The sequence below is a fragment of the Trichosurus vulpecula genome, chromosome 7 (assembly GCF_011100635.1).
Source record: "Trichosurus vulpecula isolate mTriVul1 chromosome 7, mTriVul1.pri, whole genome shotgun sequence".
Taxonomy (NCBI): Eukaryota; Metazoa; Chordata; class Mammalia; order Diprotodontia; family Phalangeridae; genus Trichosurus; species Trichosurus vulpecula.
In genome coordinates this window covers 257,186,978-257,207,064 of record NC_050579.1, presented here as the reverse complement: position 1 = coordinate 257,207,064, position 20,087 = coordinate 257,186,978, and the positions used below count along the sequence as shown (strand labels likewise).

At 38.9% G+C, this 20,087-nt stretch overlaps 1 protein-coding gene across 3 annotated transcripts in view; it reads right to left on the bottom strand.

Annotated features, from left to right (window-relative positions):
* Positions 1–1,740: 1,740 nt before the first annotated feature.
* Positions 1,741–20,087, bottom strand: part of ZNF496 (zinc finger protein 496) — a 36,291-nt gene continuing 17,944 nt past the window's right edge. The window contains exons 4-8 of one of the 3 annotated variants that reach the window (XM_036767350.1): positions 18,876–18,914; positions 17,893–17,960; positions 16,054–16,186; positions 15,328–15,477; positions 1,741–5,232 (exon numbers count right to left, since the gene is read on the bottom strand). In XM_036767350.1, the coding sequence (XP_036623245.1) occupies positions 4,439–5,232; positions 15,328–15,477; positions 16,054–16,186; positions 17,893–17,960; positions 18,876–18,914 (1,184 nt within the window). In that variant the 3' untranslated portion in view covers positions 1,741–4,438. The remainder of the gene's footprint in view (positions 5,233–15,327; positions 15,478–16,053; positions 16,187–17,892; positions 17,961–18,875; positions 18,915–20,087) is intronic. The other 2 variants (XM_036767352.1, XM_036767351.1) reach the window with 2 other exon arrangements.

Genomic DNA, 20,087 nt, shown 5'->3' with positions numbered 1-20,087 from the left:
TATATGTAATTCCTATACTCATATTACATTAGAAATTTTGGAGAATTTTCCTTTTGGGTGAGATCTGGGTCTCTGTCTCTGCCTCTCTCTGTCTGTGTCTCTTTGTCTCTGTCTCTCTGTCTCTGTCTCTCTCCCCTTTGAGCAAAGATATTTTCCTCCCAAGGAAAGAACTCATTTACTCTATATTGTTTGCTATACAATCTCATTTTTACACATTCCCTGGTTTCTGTTGGTTATTGACTTGGATAAATGAATTTATTTACTTTGTGTGTTCATTCTGGAAGTGACCCTTGATAAGAAGGGAATCAAGCTTGGATATATAGCATGGGGTACTCCTTCACTAACAGTCAGGAGCTCAGCTTGAACATAGCAATTATTTCCCCTAGACTAACAATATTTAAAGGAGTTGATAGCTGTAACTCTAGCCTGGTATACAGAGCGGAGTAGACAGCCTCTAGCCCCAACCTCCCAATTTCCATCCTGGCAGGAATCAAAGTCTCCCTTGGAGAAGGGTGAGTTGAGAGAATGATTCATGCTTCATTTTGAGTCACATCTGAACAAATTCATGTGGTATTATGGTAATTAGGGTGGGACTTTTTGTCTTCTCTTTTAGAATGCTGAGGTAATCAAGTACCTTTGATGAGTCTTGACTTTTAAATTGTAATGGCAAACAAAGTGGACTTTTTGTTGTCTTTTTTTTTTTATTGAATCAAGAGTCTTTGACCTGCTTAAGAAACAAGAAAGCTTAGTTCACATTGGTTTAAGTCCCATGGTTGTGATGCCCTCTGACCCTGAAGAAGTGTCACATGGTTTTGAGTCACATGGTTGTGCCCTCTGACCCTGAGAAGGGTATATAAGATCTGAGGTTGGTGTTTTGTTTTGGGGCTCTCACTCACTGGAAGAATGTTGTATGATTTGACCAGATGAGACTCTGGGTAGCCATTGTTAAGAGCCCCTCCCCACCCCTAGCTTTGAAAACCCAGATGTTGGTGCTTCTCTTTTTGGTAACTATGTATGTGATGTCTTGATCAGACAAAGCCTGTCTGTTGATCTGTTTGTAGTTTCTGTTTGTATTTGCTCTGAAGTTCAGGGTGCTGGCTTTTCCCCCTGAACTAAGTGAATGGTATATGTATGTTTAATTAAAGTGAGATTGTTAACCCCTTAAAGTTGCTTTCCTTAGAAAAGCAGATCAAAGGACGTGTGCTGGCAGCCCTTCTGTGTGCTGGTGTTATTGGCCTTACACAGCCACAGTAGCAGCAAGTCACATTTTGTTGTGTTATCTATCCCCCTCTTCTCAACCCTCCCAGCCCCCCTCCGCCAAGCCCCTGGAAATGACATTTCCAACCACTCATTGGATGATGGAGGCCAGTTCCTATTGGGCTCCAGGTAAAATCAATCACTCAATCTTGGTGCTGAAAGGTGATTTCTTTGAATATAATCCATATGACCTGCTTGATTTTGATAAAGTAATTCCAAATGCTTTGAAATGCCACCACTGAAAAAGCCAGGGACAATTCTGCAATTCTTAATATTTTTGAGGTAACCAGATCCATCTCCCCCCAACCCTGCTTCTTCTCCTCCCCCCCAAATTCAGAAAATTAACTCAACTGAATGGAACACTCTGGGAGGGGGAAAAAAAGATCTGTAGCTTTATTGGGGGTGAGGCAGATTGTGTGTGCATGGGGGGGGGAGTTAATCTTTGGATTCTAGTTAATATACTAAAAACTGTGCATAATCATGTTTAATTTACTGAAATACTTTAATATCTATAATTTCATTTTTATCTTCATACTGTCCCAGTTGATAGAGCAAGAATGCCTACATACACAGAGAAAGAAACAGGCAAGTGACTTAGCCAAGGTCTCATAGCTAGTCAATATTAGAACTTCAGAACAGAAACCGATATTCCAGACCCAGTGCATTTCCCACTAGACTGGAGTAAACCTTTCCCTGTACTTTTACAAATAAAGCAATTCAGGAAATTCGTAACATGTGTGGTACAATTCACAATGTTTCCACCATTAGAAGTCAGGTTTTCACTTATGCCCACTGCATAAATCAAAGCCACTGCTGACAAAGTCACTTTAACTGTCCCTTGGGACAATTATTTTTTTCCTTCCTAGTTGGGAAGGGTTAGGGAGACTAATTCCTGGGAGTGGAATAAAGCCTATATTACTTAAAGGTTCTTGGAGGGTATGGAGCTCAGTGTAAGGATTCCAAGAACAATAAAAGCCTGGAAGGAATGGGAGTTTGCAAGTCAGTAAATCTTAACTTTCAATAAATGTTGAAAAATTACATAGAAAGTTGTTCCCTACTCCTAGTTCTGCTTTTCTAAGTAGGAGGAAGTATTGTACCTAGCCTTACCTCAGTTACCTTTGACCTACTCTTCAGAGGATGTTTCCCTATTGAAAAAAGGGATTCTCTAACCCAGAGAAGGGGTATGGGTGGGATAACACTGGAAAATGGTTGTCAGGAACACTCCAAAAAAGTCAGACTGAGGTAATGTGATTCTTAACCTGCCTATTCTTAAGATGGTACCTTGGAGAGCATTCAGTTATTTGGGCATTACTTCCTTCAATAACCAAGGCATGCTGTTTTCATTTTTCCAATTGTATAAGGTCTTCTTTTTGAATAAATCAGGGACTGTATTCTAGGTGAGGGCAATGCTATCTGGTTTTATTGATTAATAATACGAATTTTAAATTTCTTTCTTTAGCCTGATAAAACTTGCCAAAAAGAATCTCTTTGGATCAAAACAAAACAAAACACTAAGCAACTGATACCCACTTAGACATAAAATACTTGTATCTCTCCTACAGCATTATAAGGTGTATTTCTTTTTCTAGCTTACAAAAATTATATGGTCATGGAGAGAACATGTTCTTACCTTCTGAATCTTACAGTATCCCTTGAGATTAATATGATGTCATCCAACATCCAGCATGAAAAATATTTTATGTGTGGCTTTATAAGCTATACACATCTATATATACTCATATACTCCCCCTCCTTTGTGCTTAGTCTCATACCCATTCCTTGGAAGAGCACTATCTACCACTGGCCATTTAAGTATGGGTGGAATTTTTCTCCCTAAAGAAGTGTACGCTTATGAGAGGAAAAATATCTTGGTTTAAGGTTCCAAAGTAACTAGAGGGTTGAGTGCTAGGCTCCAATGTTGATTACTTCTCTATATATATGTAGTTGAGTATTCCTGGGCTTAAGTTACACCAAGGCCATTAAATACTATTAGTTGGTAGTAATTTGCTCAGCTTCCCTGATTTATACTTGCACTATCAGTTCAAATTCATGAGTTTACCCAGAAGGCTCTGCTTTATATGTGAAGGATGGGAGAAAAGAATTATCTACCCATATCAAAATTTGGCCTTTTAAAGCAAAATATAAACAAGAGATACTTTCTACGTGCAAAGCACTAGAAGACGTAAATGTGAGTTAAGAGGAGCTTGGCCACATGAAATTTAGAATGCAACATGTCTAATGGGAAGACAAAACATAACAAATATGAAGTGTTTTCCTAACCTACGCAGTAGCCTTGAGTAGCCACAAAATGGCCTTGGAAATTAAGGGAAATAAAATTCCCTCAGCAGCTTGTAGGGCCATGTTGTAAGTACTGGGGGTCAGAAAGGAGAGGTTATCATTTGCACTGATGACACTGAGGAGTAAGGAGGAGAGAACAGCAAGGACCTGATACTATCTGTTGGCTTAGCATAAGGATTTGCTTGACCTGCTTTGGAGAGGAAGGCAGCTTCAAGGGGTGGTAAAGTCTAATGAAAGTTGTCCTACTTTGATTAGGAGGCTTGAACTTTATGTTGGTTCTGTCAGTAAAGCCTATATTTACTGAGCATCCTCTAGCCATGGCTACTAGAAGAATCTCAGGTGTGGATACTACCTCATGCTCTGGAGCCTTCTAACTAAAAACAGAGAGCTACAGTAAGAAAGATTAAGTTTAAAGGGATTGGAGGCCAGAAAGAAGCTCATAAGGGAAGGAAAAAAATGGTCCTCCAGGTTTATCTGAATTCATCTATAAGATGCCAAAGCAATGGATTAATTTCATTTCCAAATCAGTATAATGAGAATGGAGGGGGATGTGGGGGGAAATGGACAACAATTATTTGCCATGGTGGGGGAGGGGGGAAGAGAAGCTAACTGACTGTATTACTCACGTTTTGTATGCCTATTGAATACTGTATTGCTATATGAGCACTGATGCAGAGTGAAGGAATAATAATTATATGGTTTCTGTGTGTGTGTGTGTATGAACGAAGAGAAATGAAATAAGTCTGCGTTGGTGTGGGATTCAGCAAACAAAGTGGCACAATTCAGTAAAGTTGTTAACAGAGTCACAATGGTGAGATCACAGTGACCTAGTGACATAAGGCTTTTTTTCTAATGTTCCCAGCATACTGGGGTAAAAAGACATTTAGTATGAGTTCAGAGCTTGCTTAGAGCGTCTCTTCATATGTACTCGCTGATGTCGAATGAGATCATGCTTATGAAAGAAACTTTTGACACAGTACCGACATTTCAAGGACTTCTCTTTTGTGTGAATGCTGCTGTGCTGGACCAGGTGGTCATGCTGCTCAAAGGCTTTTCCGCAAAAACAACACTTGTGTGTTTGTTCTCTCTTCTCCTCTCCAAATAAGGTGCTAGGATTTGTAATTTCTTCTGTCGGACTAGATGAAGTTGATGACCCTTGCTGCTCTTTCTTGCTTAGTTCAGGCCCTTTTTCCTGGGTATGTATTCTGCTGTGGGAGACAAGATGGGAACTGAGGCGGAAACTTTTCCCACACTCGCCACATATGTAGGGCTTCTTAGTTTCATGGGTCTCCCGGTGTTCTTTAAGATCCTCACTCTCAGTGAATGTTTCCCGGCAGACGGGACACTCATGAACTTTCTTCTCTTCCTTGCGGCTCTTGAGATGCCTGATGAAGTTTGCCCTCCAGCGGAAATTTTTTCCACACTCAGGGCATGTGTAAGGTTTCCTTGATGTAGTCTCAACCTGAGAATGGACAGCATCTCTGAAGTCAGTCATATTATTCTTGTGGGGTAGGGAAGGGTTGCGTCTCCTCCTCTTGGAGACTGGAAGATCTTCTCTGCAGGACTGGCTCTGTTTGGGATCCTCATCTCCAGAACTGGATAATACAATCTCAATGGAAACTTCCTCTCCTAGATTTTTCTGCTGAGGCATCTCCTTCTTGTTCATGTTACTCTCTCCTAAAAAAGGAAAATGAAAATCCAGAACATGATGAGATAAACTATGACACCAGAGTAGTATATTAACTACCAGAATTATGTTGGCACTCTGCCATTCCCCAGCATAGGAGCAAGTTTTCAACTCCACTCTCCTCTTGTACTGTCACCAAATCCCTATCTTTTTTTTCCATTTCTACTTTTCTGTGTCTATGCTTTATGCCTGCCAGTTGATTCCAATAGTAATCAATCCCTAAAGAGCTTTCTAATCCATGAGCCAGAAATAGTGGCTTCATAAGACCATGGAAGAAAAGATGCTAGATGTGATGGTATCCTATGTCTGACACCCACTGGATGTGCAACCACTGGCCAATCAACTTAGCCACTCTGGGTCTATTTTCTCATTTGTAAAATGGAGATAATAGTAAGACCTCTAGAATCTACTTCACAGGGTTGTCATGTGATAATGTTTATAAGATGATGTACATAAAATACTCTGTAAATTTTAAAGGGCTATGTAGATGTCAGTTATGTTTACTGTGATTAAATTTGTTTTTTTTAATTCATATTTTATTTTGATAGCTTCGACTTGGTATAGTGGAAAGAATTTAGGGATAAGAAAACCTATATTGTAGTCTGAGTTTTAACTAGCTAAATTATTTGGTACTAATTAGTTGCATAAGCCTTGGGGCTGAATTTTATCATCTGTAAAATGAACAGGTTAAATTAGCTGATTTCTAAGGTATTCTCTCTCTCAGCTCTACAATGCTATGGATGTTGCAAGGAGTAAGGATCTATACCCTTTCCCTACTCTTTGGTTTTTAACTTCTGGATAGTTTATGCATTTTGTAGTAATTTTGAATGAGATTTCCCTTTCTATTATTTGCTCCTAAATTTTGGTATTGACATATAGTAAGCAACATCTACAAGCAGATAAAGTCAATAATTTCTGTAACACATTGCCACCTTAAAATCTAATTCCTTGACAGAAAGTTCCTTAGCCAATCTCAGGAATCAATTATTAACAACAACAAAAAAATAGAGAAGTATACTTTTAACCAAGGAGAAAGTCAGATCAGTTCCCCAACAACTAACTACTCTAGCAAAAAACTAAAAATTGTACCAGGTCAAATAATGATCAAGATATTCAATAAGAAACAATGACATCCCAGAACTGTATAAAAGTGAGCTAGAAGTCCATTGGGGGGTCACCAGCAAAGCCAGTGTCCAAGTTCAGGCAAACAAGTTGGCAGCATTCATGGTCACCATAGATACAATACAGCTAGAAAAGTTCTGTGTTCAGGAGAAGCAAGGGTGGAGGCTCAAGAGAAAACCTCAGGGTGGTCAGAAACCCAAAGTTTCCACTGAGCCAAACAATGAAGACACAGCAGTGCTCAGACAAGAATATCCTCAAATTCCAAAACCTCTACTACTCTGTCCTATGATGCCAGAGAGGGCCATAAAGATCCATGCTCTGAACCTCAAAGATCCATATGGCTTAACTCCAGGAGGAAGAAGTATAGAAACCCAATTGACCAAAGAGGAGAAAGAGCAGGGCCTACAATTCCATTCAAAAACACAGCAAGGGGCAGATCCAGGCACTAAAGATGAGTAAACCAGAGAAAACACTGACCACTATAAAGAATTATTGTCATTCTAGAGATGACCAAAATCCAACCTAGGATTTATACAGAGTAATGTTATAACAACTGCAAGCAGACTGCAAATATTTTCCACAAGGACTACCTGCTTCTGGTGATTCATATGGAAAGAAATAATACTGTCAGAAATAATCGAAAAAGTATTGCTAAAGATCATGAAGTCTTGGAAGAGAAACTGAAGGCAATAGGTGGTATTTTCACATTGTCACTGATCAAAGGACCACAGAAGAAATGAAGATTTGGTCAGTAAGCAAGTAGTTTAAAAAAGATGTATCATCTGGAAATGGAATTTGAATTTCTGGACCATGGATTAAAATATAAGAGAGATATACTAACAAACAGCAACCTCCTAGTAATGGGTAGTAAAAGTGTATTTGTCTGGTATCTTGGAAATCTAATGACAAGAAAATTTAAACTGAAAATGAGGAAGAAAACTACCTCTGTATATGGGTATCTTCAAAAGCAGAAACCTCAAGAGGCAGCTAGGTGGCACAGTGAGTAGAGCACCTGGCCCTGGGGTCAGGAGGACCTGTGTTTAAATCTAGCCTCAAATACTTTGACAAATTTACTAGCTGTATGACCTTGGGCAAGTCACTTAACCCCAACTGCCTTGCCTTCCCCCCCTCCAAAAAACCCTGCCAAAACTGGAAACCCCAGAGAGTAGCCATAGCATAAGAGGAAAACTAGACCAGAAATTTCCTAAGAAACAAAATTCATGAAGGAAGCCAGTTTCAGAAAGCTAGGCAAAAACAGACAACGTTTAGATAACAAGTTATACAAATTAGTGATTGTAAGTCAGAGTAAAAATGGATTTGAAGTTTTAGCTGAGGTTCTTGCCTTATATTTTACTTGGAAAACAGAGTTAATTCACTGTGAATACTCTTTTCTCTCCATCTAAAAATGCCTTCTATCATCCTCCATTTTCTCTTAACTTTTCTCAGTCTCTCTTAGTGTGGTGGTCCTTCTCTTTGCTAAGATCAATCCCTTTATCTCTCTATAATGTGCCCTTAAGTCACTCACTCCTTTCTGTCTCATCTTCAGCCTTTCTCAAAAATGAAATGACAAGTAAAGTACTTCACAAAGTATTATATAAATGCTATTTTTTACTATTCCCTTCAAACATGTCTAACCTTCCCTCAGCTCTGAAACAAAAACAAAACTAAACTAAATCCTACTATACTTCCTCTTTCCATTCAACTCTTAGGAAAAGCTGCATCTATAACTCATTGCCTTAACTTCCTCTCTCCTCACTCCTTTGTAATCTGTCTCCTGCCCCAACTAGTCAACTGACACTCCTCTCTCCAAAATTACCGATTTTTTTTAAACTCTGAAGCATTTATTTTTTTCCCTCACACCCTGCCCCTCATTACTAAAGACAGAGAGAAAGAGAAAGAGAGAGAGAGACAGAGAGAAGGAGAGAGGGGGGGAGGGAGAGAGGGAGGGAGGGGGAGAGAGAGAGAGAGAGAGAGAGAAAGGGAGGGAGAGAGAAGGGACAGGAGAGAGAGGAGGGAGAGGAGGAAGAAGGAATGGACACAAATTCCCTGTAATACTTATTGAAAACAAATTCCCGTATTGGTCATATCTCAAAATATTTTATTCTACCTATTAGACCATCACTCCTGTCAGGAGGTGTGCAGCATTCTTCATCATCAGTCCTCTGGAATCAGTTAATTATTGGATTTAAGCCTTTCAAAACAGTTCATTTTAATAGTTATTATTTTATTAATATTTTTGATTTGGCTCACTTCACTCTCCATCAACTTACACAAATTTTCCTGAGGTTTCCTGAAACTATTTCTTTCATCACAATACATTCCTTTATTCATATCCCATAATTTGTTCAGTTATCCCCAACTGATAGGCACCCCCTTAGTTTCCATGTTTTTGCCACCATTAAAAGAGCTGCTATACATTTTTTTGGTATGGATCCCTTTCCTCTCTATCTATCAGTGATATCCCTGAGTCAAAAGGTATTACAATTTTGTAAGACAATTTAGCAACTTTAGGAACATAGTTCCAAATTGCTTTCCAGGGTGAGTGTAATGAAGCTTTCTCAAATCTTACCCTACTTGACTTCTCTGTAGCACCCAACATTGCTGACCACCCACTATTCTTTTATCTCTGAATTTTGATGTCACTATTATTAGTTGGTTCTCATCCTACTTATCTTACTGCTCCTTATTTGCTGAATCTTCATCCAAATTATGCATTGTAACTGTAGGTTTGCTCCAAAGCTCCTTGGCCCTCCTCTCTTTATACTCTCTCATTTATTGATGTCATTATCTCACATGGGTTCAATTATCTTCTATAAATAGATGACTTTTAGATCTATATATTCAGCCCTAGTCTTTCTCTTGAGCTTCATTCTCATATCATCAACTGCCTGCTGGACACCTTGTACTATATAAGTATCTCCAATCCAACACGTCCAAAACAACTCCTTATCTCTCCCCTCCCCCAAACTCCCAACTTCTCCCTCCTACTCCTACCTCTCTGAGGAAAGTACCATCATACTTTCAGTTACCTAAATTCACAAGCTCAGCATCATATTTCACTCCTCACTCTATCTCACATATCCAATCAGTTGCTAAATCTCTAGTTATCTGTCCCATTCTCTCTACTTACTTAGACACCACTCTAGTACAGACCTTCATTGCCTCTCAGCTAGATGATTGCATTACATTCCCACTTGGTCTTCCTGTTTCCTCATCCCTTACCTATTTAATACATCCTTTACAGGGTTGCCAAAGTTATTTTTCTCAAGTGTATGCATGACTATGTCTCTCTCCTTACTGAGTTGGAGAAATCTAGAGAACCTGTCCAGAAGGATCTAAACCACTCATCTGTTGAATTCTCTGAGACTACATGTCCTTATTTTCACTCTAGCCATTTTCTACTCTGATGCTATGTTCACCTTCCCCCACCCTCCACCCTCCCCTTTACTCTGTATTCTACTTAAACTGTACTTAAAAAACACTATCATTGACTCTGGAAAGAGCATATCAGTGCCCTACTGTTTCAGATGGCTTCCCAGAAAAATGATAAGAGTTAACCTAGATGACTTCTAGGGTCCCTTCTAGCTCTGAAAATAAGATCGTGTGAAGTATTTTCCCTTTAAACCATATTTCAGAGTCACAAAATCAAGAGATTGAACTAAAACTTAAGAGTTTTGGATGGCAGGAGAAACTGTATAAGCAAAATGTTCTGAGTTTGTACAGGTTTGTAACCAGGGTTCTAAATAGCCTAGAAACGATGAAAAGGACCTGTAACAGCTGATAGCTGGGATAAAAAATATATGAACAAATATTTAGAGAACCAGAAAAGTTACCATCAATGTCAAGGTAGCAATTAATGGTCAGAGATTTCTGTTTCTTTCAATATTTGAGTGTATGATGTGGGGAAATTTTATGATTTTTCAGTAGAGAGGGAGCTTGGTATGGTGGATAAAGAGTTGGCCTCAGACTTAGAAGGACCCGAGTTTAAGTCACACTTCTGACACATGCTGGCTTTGTGAACCTTGGCAAGTGACTCAACTTCTCAGTGCTGCAGGTATTTCCAAGCTTATAGATGGAGAACAGTTGCTGATGTGCATTAGTAGTGGGAATTCCCTACACTGACAAAATCAAAAGACAACACAAAATTCATTTTTAAAATGAATGCATTGTCCAGACACCTGAAGTGTATGTAACCACTACACCTATGCCCCTTTAAATATACACTAGCAGATAGATATCTCGGTTGGGGTGGGGGGAAGAGAATCTGGAATCAATTAAAAAAAAACTTCAATAAGATTTCCTCTACAACTTCTACTCCATTCCAGTAATTTAGCTAACATACCACAAAGGAGTAGAAAGTTAGGTGGGGTATGAATGAAATCAATAGGGCATTTGCTTATCCAACATCAAGTTCATTTGCTCATGCACTTATTTCTCCAAGTCTTCTCCCACTGTGTATCTCCTAGAACTTGCTTCTTTTAAGTAGTGCCTTCTACAAGAAGCATTCCCTGACTACATGGAAAAAAAAAATTACTTACAGCATGACAGTATCATTAATAACCACACGTTTACTAAGTACTTACTATGTGTTCCAGGCAATATGAGAGATACTGGAGATATAAAGACTAAATTAAATAGTCTTCACCACTAAAGAGCTTATAGAGGGTCAGAAAAAGTGTGATGGAGTCACTTCTCAATTATCTCAACCAATGGAATGGAGCAGTAGCTCAAAAATAGATAATCTAAAATTTATTTCTACTTGGCGTTGCGTCTACATCACATATACAGTGTTATCTTCATTATACATGCTTTTTTGTCATAACAATTTAAATATATTGGATCACAAATCAATACCCTTGTCAAATGCATAATATATAATATTAGACAAATGTGTAATATATAATAGTTACATAAAATAAAAAGCTTGCCATGACATAGTAAGTATAATGGAACTTATACTTTTCCCAGCTGATTTTTCTTCCTAATGGTTGCTCAAGCTAATATTAAAATGCTTTGTTCTTCCATATTTTACAGGGTAGGTGATCCTGATTCTGTGAGAGATTCCCCCTTTATGAATGGGGGAGAGAATACTCTTTGTGGGATTTCAAACAAATCATTACATTCTCATTCATTGTCTTTTATTATCTCCACATTACTGGGTTTGTGTGCTATTTTTAAGTGGAAAATCGGAATACAAATGAATTTCCATTAACTGAGCATTATACTATCTCTGAGTTCCTTCCATATATGTCACAGAATTTCAGATATAGAAGGATTCTCAAGAATCAAAGATGAAGAAGCTAAGTTCTATAAAGCCTAAGTTACCCACCCAAGGTCACCTGGCTGGGGAGCTGGCTGGGAGTGCCCAGAAAGGGACTGCAAATCTATGCCTGAAAAACTACCTCTAGCAAACTGAGAACTGACTTCATACACACACACACACACACACACACACACACACACACTCACTGTCTCTCTCTCTCTTTATATTACATGTTTAAGTGTTTAAAAATTCAGTAAGTAAGCGCTTATAATACCAAGGAGAGATTCATGTATATGTTTTGTACCTACTATACTGTGTAAGTGTGCACCTTAAATTTTATCACCACATATAACCATTTATAAGATGCTGGACTTTGAAATTCTGCCACAACTATCCGCCCTTCCTTGCTCTAACACATATCCACAAGCACCTGCCATATGCCAAACACTGTGCTGTGCCAGTCAGCAAATCCAATAAGACTTCAGGAGGTCTCACTACCACATCCTTTTTTCCTTCTCCTCAGCTCTTGGTAACCTCCACTACTCAATTTCTTCACTCTTACTTTTATTGCCACATTACTGAATAAGCACAATGGAAAAAGTCATATAAACTTTGTTGACATGCTGCTCTGGAATCTCTTTGTTCAACATTTATCAACATTTATCAGTCTGCTACTTTTACTTTATACAGTGGCTATTTTCCCTCATCTTCAAGGCCCAAACCCACCCCCACACTTACCTGATCTACTTTATTGAGAAGACCTTAGTGTCCCATATTCTTTCATCCATATCCCAGAACTTCTCACTACATTCATCCATTGCTTCCTTTTCCTCCTCTCTTTTCTCAGGAGGCCCTACACTTAACAAATCTAATTCCATCTACCCAGCCTTCTTCAATCCTCACTTGTCTCTTGTATTTTTTAATCTTTCCCTCTTCATGGGTCCTTTCCCAGAAGTCTATCATTCAGTTTCCTCTCTACCACTTATTTTGGGAAAAAAAAAAAACACCTTTCAACTGATTCTTCTACCACTTGAGCTACAATATCCAGCTCTTGATTTCATTTGATGGTCAAAATTCTTGAAAAATTATAGTTGTATGTGTGTGAAATAATTGTGATGTAAAAACAAAAGGCATCAAACTACCCTTTAAAAAAAGTACTCTTTTGTAGCATTACTGTCTCACTATTCAATTTAACCTTTTATCATTTACCTTAATATGTCAACGGAAACACCTTTCTCAAAAGTACTAAATCCAAGAAGTTTTTTCCAGCTCATTCTTAACCCGTAGCACCCGACATTTGGGATACCCTGTATCTCTAGTCCAAATTTCTCTACTGACCTCCAGATCCACATTTTCTTCTGGACTTCTCATTCAATATTGAAAACTCACCATTTCCAAAATGGAATTTAACTTGCCTTTTCCCCTCAATTTCTATAAATGGCACCGCTGTTATTTAGTCCCCCATATTGGAAACTGTGGTCCTAACTTGGACTCTTCACTTCCCCCACCTCTACTAAAGGTAATCAACTGCCAAGTCACAGCTTTTCTTTATATCTTTTGAAGTCACTACCTCTTTCTTATCTCTACAGCCACTTTAAAAAGGCTTTATCACCATAACCTGGATTATTGTAATAGTCTTTCAGACTCTACCTGTCGTTATTAATGGTACCACTGCTTGATAAACTGCATAGATACGATCATGTTAATTCTTTGCTCAGTCCTCCATTAGTTCCCTACTGCTTACTATATAAATTCCAAACTCCTTAGGCTGGTATTCAAGAAACCTGAACTTTTGAGCCTTGTTCAACAATATTCTCTACCAAATATTTTTGTGCTCCAGAACCCATCAACCATCTCCCCCACATGCACACCAGTCCCCTCTCTGCTTGTTGAAACCCTAATGTTCCTTCAAGAAGTCAACTTAAATATCACCTTTTCATGAATCCTTCCTTGATCCCACAATAAGAAATGTCTTTCTTTCTCTAGTCTTCACATAGAACTTTTGGGGTACTTCTTTGGCACTTAGTCTGAATCTGTGATTTCTCTGGGGAGGAAAATTCTTAGGCTCATGCAATTTGTCAATTATTCTCCAACATCTGATCTTAGAGAACTGTCCAAGGCAATGAGAGGTTAAATGATTCGTCCAGTGTCAAAAAGCCAGTACATGTCATAAAAACGTTGCATTTTGTATTATAGTTATGAATAATGAGAGAATAGTGGAGTCAGGAAGACCTGGCTCAAATTCTACTTTTGGAAGTTTCCATTTCTTCATCTGTAAAATGCGGTGCTTACTTCACTGGGTTTTAGTGTACAACTATCTGCAAACCCTAAAATGTTACAAAAATATCAGTGACATTGTAAGCTCCAAGATCCAGTGCCCTTACCGTCACTTAATGTTTGTTGACTTGAGTTTAACTGAATAGGATCCAGAAAAGGCAGGGGTTTCCCCTACCTAGAAGAGTGTTTCTTAACAGGACAAGATCATGACAGCTGAGAATTCCAAGTCAAAGTAGCTCTGAAAGATTTTGGATTCCATTTTCTAAACTGCCTCTACCTCATTCTTCACCTACACAGGTGTTTTGGGAGACCGCCTCCAAGGAATCCTTGAATTTTTTTGAAACAGAACTAAATTTTTCTTTTACACTAAAATGGCTATGTAGCAGGTCAAGCAGCTGGTATTAGAGGGTGACTTGGTCAATCCTTACGTAAATCCTCTAAATTTAACTTGTCCCCAGGCCATGCTACATCCCATCTATCCACTCATAAAGACTCCCCTACCCACTCTGGTTTTCACCTATTGCTGATGAAAAATAATCAAACCAACGTGAACCATTATGATTGGTAAGTGCAAAACGACTACTGCCTTATGGCTCCACTTACAATCCCCATGACATCTGCACCTTCCCTTGTTATCGTTTTCCAACAGATGCTGTAATTCTCTAGTAAAAAGTAAGATACTTCAAGGCAAGTACTATTTTACTTTCATATTTCTATCCCCAGTACCTAGCAAAATGCCTGGCACACAGTAGGTATTTAATAAATGCTGGTTGCTTGAGTGAAACCAGGTTAGTATGCTAAGAGAAAAGATAAAAAGGAGTGTCGACAAGTCCATCACATCTCAAATGATATTAGATGAAAAAAAGGTAAATGTGTATAGCAGCAGTCAGTTAACAATACTGAATACCCAACTGCTCTAATGAGATAAGATTAAACCCTCACAAAGAGGAGTATGCTTTGTTCCATTGAATGCTCAGAGATCACATGCCTGAATCTAGCCAATCACCTCATAAATCTCATCACATCCATCTTTACTAGTAGATGTGGGGAGAAAGTCTCAGATATGGGTGGACCAAAAATAATGCAAAAATGCCATGGGGAAACAGAATAAGGAGTTTTTCTAGAAAGCCTCTGATTTTCTAATTGTAGGGTGGTCAAAAGTATATATTCTAATCAACACATCTGAGACCCCATGTTCTTCCTGTATTATAAATCCTTGACAAAAGTCAAGGATGGTAAGGAAGGAACCTGAAGTATCAAGTCCTACCAACACCAAATCAGGTAATCAGTAGTCCCCAATTAGAGAACCTTTGGAGGGAAGATGGAGTAGCGATGAGAGGGAATATCCTAATCGAAGTGCTCCGGAGTTGATCTCACTCCTCATAAGAAGGCACTGCACTCTAGATACTACCTCATTCCTCACCTGTACAAGTAGTTTTGGGGATCTCCTTATCCTGGGGGCCCTGGAATTCCGGGACACATGGCTCATCCTCTTCTACCCGGGAATCTGGTAGTTGCATGACCTTGGGCAATTCATTTATTCTCTCTGGGACTGGCTGGGGACCTGGATAGTCTATTAAGGAGAAGAAGGGAGGGGATATCTATTTGTCCAGCAACCTACTTAGAGGCAGCAGCCTAAACAATGCTATACCGAGGTTGAGGTGAATGGGATAATTTACCTAGGTCCCTGATGAGGACAATGAGGGAAGGTAGAAGGAAAACATGACAAGGGCACAAGCAGACACCGTTCCTGGGGGTAGGACAGTAGAGATGGGTATCACTTTGTAGATGAGAGGAAGGAAGAGTTTAGGACATTTCCCTCGTACTCCCATTAGTTGTATCTGTCAAAAAGGGAATGGGAAAGGTGAGCATGACTGCAGAGAAATGGACTAGGTAAAACTACTGGTCACGAAGGAAACCAGATATGTTCTTTTTGACCATAAGAGCAAAAATAAGTAGTTATGTCTCTGATCCTAAATCTGACTGCAGTTTGGGGTATCGAGGTAGTTAGCAACTATTTTTAGAACCAATCATGAACAAATCACCTAGGCATCATGGGGAGGAAAAGGGAAGCTAGAGAGGAGTTGCCATTCACTCCCAAAGCCCCTTAGATTATTAATCCCAGGCCAGGAGGGAGCTGAACCCTTACTCATGGGGAGAGAGACTCCATAGTCCTCCTCTATGATGAATTCTCCATAGAAGCCAGTCTGAGCAGGGTCCAGAAGAGACCACTCTTCCTCAGAGAAACACAGGATCACATCCTTGAGCTGAGTCACATGGTTCTGAAACAAGATGAAACAACTACTCAGGACCCATAAGTCCAAAGACGTTGACAGATGTCAGACCCAAGGAGAGTTAGTATTAAAAGCCAAAGTGCCCAAATGTCATACATGTACTAGGTGAAGAGGACACTGTTACCTCTGGTACTGGGTCGGTATTTGAGCAACACAGATCAACAAGATACTAAAATCCTAGCTTTCTCTATTCTTCAACAAATGTTTAACAGAAGAAACCAGAGAGAAGGTAGTGAATGAAGGATGCTCTTCCTCATTCCTTCGCAATTGACTAGTAAAACTGTGGATAATGGACTGGACCAGGAATCCCTGTGGGGTCAGAAACTAAAGCAAAGTTGGTCTGAAATTCAGTCAAGAGAATTTACTGATTGAGTACTAGCCTCTATAGAACATATATCCAAATGATTTCTTATCACATTTCCTGCACGTGGCAGGGGAGGGGGGTAGGTTAATTAGCATTTACATATATTTCAATAGTGCTTCTCTGCCAGGCACATGAAAGGTGCCATATAAAACTCTAAGCACTTGACACGTACTATCTCATCTGATCCCCACAACAACCCTGTGAGGTAGGTGCTATTATTATCCCCATTTTACAGATGAGGAATCTGAGGCAAACTAAAGCTAAGTGACTTGCCCAAGGTCATACTACTAAGCTACTAAGTATCTATCTGAGTCTTTCTGACTTTACACGCATCCACTGTGTCATCTAGAACCCTTGATATATGATCTATACTCTACCATAATTGATATCAAAATATTCCTACGAAGTAGGCTGCATTTGGAGACAAGGGGAAACTTGTCTTCTTGGCTAACTCTCAGGTATTAAGCAGTAGAGATTAACTTTTAGTTCTTTCCACAGGACCATGGCTGTCTACTAGAAATTGCCAAAAGCTGAGAATAAATAGTTGGAAGTGTCAGAGTTTTGGTATTGTGATTTTCTTATTTGTCTGGAATGGGGGTGGGGGAGAATTCTTATATCATGAATTTAGTGTAAGGCTAAGAAGAATGGGATTTTAGGTTGAAAGCAGTGTAGGACTAGGCTATGTTAATAAATGCAAAATGTCCATAATGAATAAGTTACAATCTTACTGGACTCTGTTCTCCTCAGATTACATTTGGTATAGTACATTCAATTCAGAGTACAATATTTTAAGAAGATCACATACAAATAGGAGCATATCCACAGGTTTGCCAAGATGGGCCCTGAAAGATTTGTAAGGTTTATTATGTATAATAGTACATTTTGTTCTGCTTTACCTAAAAGAAAAACATGAAGAATAGTGAGAAGTTACAAAGAGGAAAAGTTCAGTTTAATGAGAGGGAAAAATTAGTAACAATGAGAGCTGTCCTAAAGTGGAATGTGTTGCCTCATGAAGTAATGAGTTCTCCACCTCTGGAGGTCTTCAAGAAGAGGCATGATGGTCCCTTATCAGATGTCACAGAGAATTCTTGTCTAGAATATTGGTTAAACTTGATAACTTTGAGGATTCTTTCAACAACTGTGACCGAGCTAGAATAATCCATACAAATACAACTGACTTTTTTTTTTTATAGTTAAGGATGAGGACCAAAGAAGTGAAGTTACTTGTTCAAGGTCACATACCTAGTTAGCAGCAAAGCCATGACTAGAATACAGACCTACTTTCCAATTAGATGCATTTCCCTAAGGAAAGAGATCAATAATAACTCACCTGGGACAAATGGAGTGAAGTCACTTTTTCCTGGTCTTCAGAGGTCCCTTCGTCAGGAAATAAAGAAACTTGGGAAACAGGGAAAAAGAACAAATTAGGGCAACGTACTCCAAAATGCAGCCTATCACCAGATAGGTAGGGGCCCCTGCTTCTGCTAAAATTATCTTTTTTCTTTCTCTTTCCCGTTGTTCATTTTAGTTGTAGACATAGGTCAGAAAATGAAGATAAGTCGATCAAAGACAAGAGAGTACAGTCTAACAGTGACAATTTCAAGGGACCAATCTCAGAATTCTAGAACTGAATCTCCAAAGAGAATATTCAGGTAATTGTCTGAACCAGGAGTTAGCAAGTACAATATAATTAAACGGGACAACCAGGGTTCACCCTAGCAAAATTGTTAAGTATGCAGAAATTGTTCTTGGTACGTTACCAGTGAGGGAACTTGGCATAAGGAAATGAGTGCTGGACTAGAAGCTAGTAGACCTGAGTTCAAATCACCCTTCAAATACTTAGTAGCTTTATAATCTCTAGATGAATCACTTACTTTCCCAAAGCCTTGTTTTCCTCATCTATAAAATAGGGGTAATATATAAAATATCTACCTCACAGGATTGTGAGAGAAGTTCCTTTTAAAGTTCAAAGTGCTGTAGAAATGCACTATGTTACTGTTCTCCCCCTTCTCCATTCAATAAACAATAATGCTGCGTTTATTATGTGCAGGGTACTGTATCAGTCACTGAGGATTACAAAGCTGAAAAATGATGCAGTCCCTGAATTCAAGAAATTTATAGGCCAAAAGAGAAATGAGTGGGGAACAAAAGTAACTCTAAGTCAGAATGTGTTAAATATATAGGAGAGATCAAACAGTCATGGGAAACTAAGACAGTGAAAGATCAAATCTAGTTAGGGGGAAGGCTTCATGGGACAAGTAGCACTTGAGCTGGGCCTTAGAGGAGGAAAAGGATTTTGTTTACTTCACTTACTTTTCCCAAAATATCCCTCCTCCTCCCAGAGAGCCATCCCTTAAACAAAGGAGAAAAAAGAAAAAAGTTCAGATAATTAATCAATACATTCAAAACGTCTTGACACAAGTAGTGCTCTAAACTCAGTCAGTCCCCCACCTCCACACACACACACATATAAAGAATGGGGAAAGGTGTTCTTTCATATTTGAAAAGAAACAGAGGTACAAAGGGAATCTACACAAATGAAAGGAAGTAGGAGAGGGAAGCACAAGAATGCAGGTAGTTATAGACTCAAAGAACATCAAAACTGGAAAAGATCTTACAAGTCAACTAGTACAAATCATTCATTTTACAGATAAGCAAACAATGTCCATAGAGCACAAGTCACACAAGTGAGAAGCAGAGAAAGGATTCAAATAGTCTTTTAAATGAAAGGCCAATGTCATCTGTTTGAACTGTAAAGTTTAGTAAGGGGAATAATGTGACGAAATGCTGGAGAAGTAAGCTGAAGCCAGACTATGTTGTGCCTTAAATGTTGGGTCAGACAAAGTAGCTTGAACTGTGGTTGGCTGGGAAAGGGAAGCCAGAGACTTTTAAGCAGGGGAATGGTGTCATCAGATTAAAGTTACTTTAAAAGTTGTGTGCAGGAAAGAATGTAGAGGGAAAGAGGCAATGAGAATAGTTAGGTTATTATAATATACAATTGATAAATGATGAGGGCCTGAATTAGAGTGGTGGCATTGGCACTGGCAGTAGAAAGAGGGACAGATACACCCCTTCAGAGGTATAATTGAAGGAATTTGCCAAGTGATTGAATGTGGGAGTCAAAAGATAGGGAAAAGTTCTTGTGTTACAAGTGAGTTTTTCCATACTGCTCTCAGCTGTAATTAATTTCTGCTACAACAGGTACTATTTGGTATAGTTTAAAAAAAAAAAACTCCCTCTCTTTGGATCTGCCATCAAAGAACTCGAATTCAAATCCTACTTCTGATGTTTACCAACCGTATGACCTTGGGTAAGACTAAACCCAGAGGTTCAATTTTTTCATCTCTAAAATGGGAGGGTTGAACTATATGGACTCTGAGGTTATTTCCTAAATATCTGAGAATTATTACAGAATTAACTATTGACTTAAAGTATTACCAGGCTGTTCTCTGCCCACTTGGACTTGTGCATTTAAAAAGGAGACTCTGCAGAAGAAAAAGGCTTAAGGTATCAGAAAATGAACCC